The 8,086-nt window shown below is 61.6% G+C and overlaps 1 protein-coding gene across 1 annotated transcript; it reads right to left on the bottom strand.

The window, feature by feature from the left end:
• Positions 1-368: 368 nt before the first annotated feature.
• PTGS1 (prostaglandin-endoperoxide synthase 1) lies at positions 369-7,648 on the bottom strand (the record flags this gene model as incomplete). Its single annotated transcript, XM_079544796.1, has 10 exons — positions 369-736; positions 816-963; positions 1,464-1,750; positions 2,186-2,432; positions 2,568-2,651; positions 2,737-2,918; positions 3,073-3,216; positions 3,731-3,871; positions 3,954-4,070; positions 7,543-7,648. 10 exons carry the CDS (start codon positions 7,646-7,648, stop codon positions 369-371), a joined length of 1,824 nt encoding a protein of 607 aa, XP_079400922.1.
• Positions 7,649-8,086: the final 438 nt, after the last annotated feature.

Here is an 8,086-nt window from a genome sequence, read left to right as displayed (position 1 = left end):
CCCCACAGCAGGAGTGGGCAGTGGGAGCTGAGGGAGAGGAGCAGAGAGGCCAGGAGCATCCTGGGACACTGGGATTTACCAAGTGAGCTCCCAAGCCGGCTTAGTGCGAGGCAGTGGTAGAAGATTAGGTCTGCTGAGTTCTCCTCAGGCACTCGAGCTCTTCCCAAGGTGAGCACCAGCCTCTCCCTGCTGGTGTGGGGCAGAGCTGGAGCCCACCCAGGGCAGGATGCTCTGCTGGCACGGGATGAGCAGAGCACCGGCCCCAGCGCTGCCTGCAGGGACAACAGGGACACTCAGCACCGGGCAGAGGTCTGTTCCCTCCCTGGGCTGGGTGAGGCCAGGCCGTACCTGTGTGGGCTGTGCTGCTGCTACAGCTCTGTGGATGATGCTCCACCCGCACGGCTGCTGTCGGTCTCACCTGCTGCCACTGCATCCGGCACACGGAACGCCACGTACGGACACTTCTTCACGTTGAGGCACACGAGTTTCTCCAGTGATGCTGTCTTGACGATCTCGAAGCCGGTTGCTCCGCCAAAGGTACTGGGCTTCCAGTACTCTGGGGAGCAGATGGGATTCCCAAGAAGTCCCTTCAGTGAAAATGGAGCGCCAATCTCCACCATGCTTTCCCCAAAGATGCCGTTGGGTTGGGGTTTCTCAAGCAGCAACCCTGGATAAAACTCCAGAGCATCGATGTCTCCATACAGCTCCTCCAGCTCTGCTGCCTTCTTCTCCTCTCCTGCACCGAGAGAACCCCAGAGACCTCAGCATGGGCTGGGCCAGCAGCCCCTGAGCCCAGCTGGGGGAGTGGGCCCTACCTGTGAGCTCCTGGAAGGACACGTAGGGCTTCAGGCCAAACCTCTTCCGGTACTCATTGAAGGGCTGCAGCCTCAGCTGCCGCGACTCCTCGATGACTCCAACGGCCACTCCCAATACGTTGGCGTTGATGTTTTGCCCCCCACCGATCTGCAGGAGGAGAAGATGAGGAGGAGCGCGCCCACATGAGCAGACCCCGGCCTCATCCTGGCCCTGCTGACACCCGGGCCCTGGGGTGGGGGTCGCCGGGTTTGGGGTCACAGCAGGAGTCCTGAGAGCAGCAGGTCTGTGTGGAAGCCGTGCTGCTTCACACGAGTCAGAAATGTTGATACATCACTTGGAAGAGAACATCCATGTGATGGCAGCAAAGAACAGTATGAGACAAGCTGTTCCATGCGGCACAGCCTGGCCTGGGGCCTCCCGCGCACCGCACGCTCCTGGCTGCAGCATCGTGTTTCCTGCAGCGTCCCAGGACCGAGCGCACAGCACTGCCACGGCTGCACTGCTCGTGGGGAGGGCCACAGCATGCACAGCACTGCCAGGAAATTTGGCAAATGCTACACGCGGGTTGGACACACACACCAAGCACTGTGGGAGGACAGACAGGACACCACAGCCCCACGGGATGCACCAGCAGCACAGGGTCTTACCCTTCCTGCAGTCTGCCTGGAAAAGGACTCCACCAGGGCTTCTATACCGTAGTCCATGAGCATGGAGGTGTTGTAGAGGAACTGCTCATAGCTGTACTCCTGTCCCTGGATGATGAAGGAGTCGGGCATCAGCCCGTGCCAGTGGTAGAGCTGGTTGAACTCCACTGCAATGCGATTCCGGTACTGGAACTGCTGCTCGAACAGCAGCTCAGGGTCAAACTTGAGGCTCAGGAAGTACCCGCTGAGGTGCTGGACGTAGTCCTCAATGACAATCTTGATGGTCTCCCCTGGGCAGGAGGTGAGAGAAGAAAGTGTCAGTGGGGGCAGTGCCCCTCAACCCCCTGCCGCAGGGCACTGGGCTGGGCGCGCTACTCACATGCAGTGCAGGACCCCCCTGACTCTGGGCTGGGGAACGTGGTGGGGAATTTCTCTCTGAATTACTTTTCCACCAAAAACGGTCATTTTGCCGAAACAGAAATGGTTTTTGAGAAAGCCAACCTCAGCATGCGGCTTAATAGAACATGCTGGCGTGGGTCTTTAATTGCTTTACTGCAGTCTCACACCAAGTCACTTCCATCCAGAATCCAGAAAAGAATATTAGAATGAAATTATTCAGAGTTTTAGCTAAATCATTCAAAACTAAATCTGTTGACAGACCAAAGCCAATGAACTCCAGCAGGCTGCGAGAGGAACTCCCCAGCCCCTAATGCTGCAGCACCCACCGATGAGGATGAGCCGCGCTGTCTGGAAGAGCTGCTCGTCGCCCCAGGTGGGATGCTCCTGCTTCAGAATGTCACAGACGCGGTTGTGCTCACGCAGCCAGAGCGTGGCATACATGCAGAGCCCCGGCAGCAGCCCAAACACTTCCTGCCCCATTGCCAGCTGCTTCTCCTTGGGGATGGCAGGCGGGTAGACCATGTGCACCGGCACCTCGGTGACAGAGGGGGGGTACACCTCCCCGTTCACCACCTCGGGGAAACAGGAACAGAAAGTGAGTTGGAGAGGAAGCAACGTGGTCCTGGCAGCTGCCAGAGGGATGTGGGCTTCCAGCAATCTTGGGGCATGGGACCGAGGTGCATCTCAGTATATCATGCCATGCAGTACCTGGAATTTGAGCTTCCCATCTTGGAAGAGCCGCAGCTGGTGCTGCCGCTGCAGGTTGTCCCCATACACGTGCCCCAGGTCCACCTGTGGGAGCACACGGTGTGAGCGGGGCGGCAGCCTGCCCGTGCCCATCGCCGTGTGTCCACATCACCGAGCCCTGAGCCCTCACCCCGTGCCCCAGTGCCTTGGTGAAACCGCGTCCCATCTTTCCAGAGGTCTTGAAGAACTGGTGGGTGAAATGCTGGGCGAAGAAGGCAAACATCAAGTTGGTGCCCCGGGGGTCAGCTTCAAATTTGTGCCGCAGCAGGAAGCGCTCAGCCAGCAGCTGGGCGTCAGGGAGCTGGTGCTTCCCTGTGGAGGACAGGGGCTGATGCTGGTGCCATGCAGCTCAACCACTGCAGCACAGTGCAGGCAGCGAGTGTGTGGCACCATGCAGGAGCCAGGCGCTTCTCTGTAGACCCAGCCCATGCTCATCACTTTCCATGTTCCTGTGCCAACCACGTACCTTTGGTCCCCATGGGCGTGGGGCACTCCTTCGGCACCGGTGGGAGGACGCGCGTGTAATAGCTGACATTGGCGTAGGCCTCCCAGCTGATGTAGCCATACTGGGAGTTGAAGGTGGGAGGGCTGGGGATGAGGTTGGCGCGAACTGGAAGGAGAGAGCTGAGTTGGTGCCACGGGGCAGCACAGACCTCAGGCATCCCAGTCCACGTGCTGCTGTGCTGTGCTGTGCCCCCCCATCAGAGGCTGCAGGTCCCTGCATGAGCGGATGGTTCTGCTTCTGCACTAATGGATTCCTGGATGATGAATTAGACGACAAACATGCATAAATGCTGAAATCAACAGCCAAAGCCTTGTGAACACATCCCTATGGCTCCAAGAGCTGGAGCCTAAATATTTATGCAAAGTGATAAATGCAAGGACATGAGTAACAAGGGCCAGCTCCATATTTCCACCAGCTGCTCCTCGTGCGGCCGCTCCAGAGCCCTTTATAGGGGGAACATGGCGTGCTGACAGCAGCCATTGCTTGGTGCTCAGCTTGTGTGCAGGGTGCTTCCCACTGCTAACATCACCTGCATGCAGGTGGCGCAGAGCAAAGTGACCCAGCCTGGTGCCACCCATGCCCACACTGATGCCCAGAGTCCTGGTGCCACCCCTCATACCTGTGAGCACGAGCCTCATCAGAGTGTCTCTGATGAATGTGCTGTTGATGATGTCCCAGAACCACCTGAAGTGGGTGAGGACAAAATGGTAAAAGGCAGGACTGGGCTTCAGCAGGTCACGTAGGCGTGTCCAGAGCTCAGCTGTGGGACACAAACGCAGCACAGCACTTGGCACCAGGTAATGACAGCTCAGTGCCCACCCAGAACAGTGCCGTGGACTTACGTGAGGTGCAGTTGGCCCCAAAGTACCCCGTCCGTGTGCAGTCACACTCGTAGCCTTCCAGGCCGACGCGCACACACACGCCCAGGTGCTGGCAGGGGTAATAGCAGCATGGGTTGACTGGGGGGAGAGAGGAGAGGTCACCATCCACCTGCAGTGCCACCGTGTTGGGCACTTCCCTGCACCCCAGCAGGGCCGTGCTGCCCTGCACACAGCCAAGCCCAGCGCAGCAGGCGGCAGCAGAAAGGCACTGCTGGAGCTTTGTGCATGGACTGCTGTGCCCCAGAGCTGCAGAAATCCCTGCAAACACCACCATTAATAATGGCAATTGTCCGGGCCACAGTTTGCTTTGGCACAGGGCTTTTCTGCTCTGAGTGGAGGAAGGGGCTGACTGCTGGGCTCCTTCCTCCCAGCCCCAGCCTGATCGCTTCCTCCACAGCTGCCCCTTTGCCTGCACACCCTGGCTGCAGCTACCAGATAAGCGCCCGTCCTGCCCTCCCCACGGCATCACCCAGCCAGCGCGACTGTGGTCACAGGGGGCACGCTGAGGTCCCAGTCCATCCCAGCAGCTCCTCCTGGGCCGTGCTGGAGGTGTCACTGCAGCCCTGGGGGCTGTGCAGGAAGAAGCCTGAAAGTACCGTGTTGTGGCATCACGTCCCCAGTCTGCCAGCACTCAGGCAGCTGCCGCAGCACAGGACAGCTGGAGCACGATGGGGCTGCAGAGAGGGCAGCCCAGGAGCTGGAAGCGGCTGCGGTGGGGCTGTGCTATGTAAACCGTCCTTGGCACGCAGTGCGCAGCTGCCTCCAGCACGGAGCTGCCACAGGGAGCCTGGTGGACACAGCGCCCAGGGACAGACTTTGCTCAAAGGCGCTGGGAACTGTCACCATCAGTGTCCATCCACAGCTGCTGTGGGGGTTGCACTCCCAGCCCTAAGGGCTATGCCTGATCTGGTTCAAATTCTGCAGGGTCTGGAACCAGGCTCTCATGCAGACTGGCACAATACATTTTCCATTGGAAATTGAAGCTAAAGCCAAACATCTTTGACAAATCAAGCTAACTGTGCAGCCTCGCAGTTTTCCAGACATCTCAGGGCACTTCTCAGCACTGGGACCCTGAACCATCACACTATGGGGCCAGCCCACAGGGTGCAGCTCCCAGCCCTTCCTTCGAGCTCCCTTTCACTTTGCACCTTTCCACGTCTCCAAATGCTGTCACATCCCTGGGTGGAAGCAGCAGCAGGTCCTTATTTATCTCATACAATTTAACTTCAGACCGCTCCCCTGTCGTTTCACAGCACTGAACTCGCCATCAGGGCCACGGTGCAGCCCAGCTGAAGCATCCTCAGAGTACTGCTGCCCCGTTAGCTCCGTGTTCCACCCCGCTGCAAACACCGACACCTGCAAGTGCAGCCCCGCTCCGTGCCCAGGGCTCTGCAGGCCGCTGCCTGCTCCGGGTTCACAGCGGTGTCAGTGGGGACCCGCAGGCAGGGTGGAGCAGCACGTCCCAGCCAGGGGCACGGAGCGCGTCCCGGCGTGCAGCAGCCACCTCCACCCCGAGCAGGAATCCAGCGGTGTGGCCGCAGGTGTGGGACACGCTGCTCCCGCCCCCGTCCCCAGACTGCAGCCCCTCCGTGATGGCACAGCCAGCGAATGCCCACGATAGCTGCCAAAAAATGCCTCGTTTTGGGGTCAACATCCGCTCCACCAACCGCAGCCAAACTGACGACATGGGGTGAATCATGAGCAGGCTGGGCTCACCGGGTGGGACGTTCCCAGTGTGTACATGGCTCTGAGCTGTGAAGACAGTGAACGGTTCGCACTTGTTTTTCTGATTTGTGAAGGTTTCTTGGGCCCAGGAGCCACTCCCAGCCCACTGCAGCCAGACTGTCATCTGCAACAGCTTCTGGCTGCACAGCAACCTGCGGGGCTGCAGCTGCACCACGCACACGGGGAGCCCGACCGCAGGTAGTAGGAATGGACCCAGATCTGCAGGAGGAATCGCGGGTCTGAGCCCGGCTGAGGCGGTGACACCAGGGACAGCTGTGCCTGTGAACGGGGCTGGGCTTGAGGAGGATGCAACTGGAGAAGCTCTGTTAGTCTGCAGAAACGTGCTCCTACACAAATACACAGCCCCGAGGCGAAGGCAGCAGACAGGTGCCAAGGGCAATATCCGCAGGGGAAAGCAGAGAGACGCTGTGGGAGCCCAGCCCAGGTCACAGCCAGAGAAAGTCTCAAAGGAGGGAAAACGTTACTGCTCTGAGCCAAGGAGCTGCCTGCAAAGAGGTGAGGAGATGTGCAAGCACCCAGCAGGCAGGGGTTATTCTGTCCTCAGGAGCCTGTGTGCCTCTTGGAGCCATCCACAGGGTTCACTGCACCACAGGTCCCAGCACGGGTCCCCCGATCAGAGTCAGCTCTCTTTGCTCATCAAAGCTTGGGAGATAATCCCTGTGTGATGCAATCTGTCTTGACCCCGTTCTGCCACCAGCAGCACCAGGGCTGTGCCATCATGGTTTGTCCGTCCCAGCAGCCGTGGGCTGGCTGTCCCCAGAGGTCTCCAGGTCCTGTCCTGTGGGACTCAGTGCATGGCTGCCTGCTGCTGGCTCCCAGAGCCACACTTTGGTGCATGAAAGCAGCCCTGTGAGCCTGGCTCATGTTCCCTTTTGGACGCACACCCATTGCTACAGGGAAGTCTCCACCTTAGGGTCATTGTTTCTGTGCAGGAACAACCACTGCACTGCAGGAGGGCTGTGGGTGCTGGGAGGAGGCCATACCCCATCCCTACAGCCCCTCTGCCCCGTGCAGTCCAAACCCTCTGCACTGGGGTCTGTGTCCCTTCCTGCCATGCAGTGATGGGGTCACCACTACCGCCTGCAGCACACACAGCCACAGCACACCAAGGGATGCCCAGCACAGCACGCTCCTGTGCTGCTTTTGCCATGAAGGCTTCACCAAGGAACTGCCAAACCCCGTAAGTTCTGTGTGCTGGGTCTTGTAATGTAGAAGCAAAGAAAATCATTTCACAGCAGAGGAACACGGTCAGCATCCAACCTCAAACCTGAAGGGAACTGCCCAGGCCAGCACACGGATGGAGCTGGCAGCACTATTTCACATCGTGGTCTATGGCTGCATTCACCCTTCGACGCCTGAGCCCAGCGTGGGGCCAGCACACGGCATGCAGCGCAGCTCGAGGCCACGGGCATGGGACAAGGCGCGGGTCAGAGGGCAGCAGCTGCGCCCAGAGCCGCGGGCACGGCGCTCGTTCTCCCCAGGAGCTCCAGGCAGCCGCCGGCAGCCGTCGGGGCAGCTCAGAAGGAACCCTTCCTGCAGCGCCCGCAGCCCACTGCCACGACCTCACCTCGGGCCGGGCACCAGCAGGGGCAACGGTCGCGATCCTGCCCCGAGACCACCGCGAGAGACAGCGCCGGGGGCCCCGACCTCTTCACGCCCTCTCCCCCGTCACGCAGACCCTGGCCCCGCCGCCCCTCCGCGCTCCGGGCATCGCGGGCGCTCCCGGTCCCGCACTCCCTGTATCGGCTCCCCCCGCGCCCCGGCACCGCCTCGGGGTCTCCCCCCGCCGCTCGTCCCCTCGTACCGGTGCCGGCGGCCGCGGCGCTCCCGGCGGCGCAGAGCAGCATCGCGTGGGTGACAAGAAGCCTCAGCGCGGCCGGGGGGACCCGGGCCCGGCACCCACCGCCCATGGCGATAGGCAGCTCCGCCGCGTCCCGCGCTGCCCGGCCCGGTCCCGCCGCCCCCGCCCCCGTCGCGCCTCCTCCCGCCCCCGGCGGCACGGGGCCGCCTCCAGCCCGGCCCCCGTGGGGACCCCGCGCTCCTCCAGGGCCGCGCCCGGCTCCTCGCGTCCCCGCGTCCCGTCCCGCCCCGTGCCCCGGGGGCGGCGGTACAGCTCGGGCGGCAGCGCCGTGTCCGAGCCCGGCACCCCGGGGGTTGTCCGCAGCCGCCAACGGCGGAACAAATGGGGTTACCGGGAGCGTCGCCGTGCCTCCCGCCTGGCGCTGCTCCCAGCCCGGTGCCCGCGGGGCAGGATCGGGCCGGCAGGCTGCAGGCGCTGTGCGGGGCAGCGCCCTGCAGAGCGCCCTGGGCCGGCGGCGGGGGACGTCCCCGGGCCTGGTGGCACCGTC

Source organism: Tetrao urogallus (genome assembly GCF_951394365.1).
Source record: "Tetrao urogallus genome assembly, chromosome: 19".
Taxonomy (NCBI): Eukaryota; Metazoa; Chordata; class Aves; order Galliformes; family Phasianidae; genus Tetrao; species Tetrao urogallus.
This window is presented reverse-complemented; position numbering and strand designations above follow the sequence as displayed.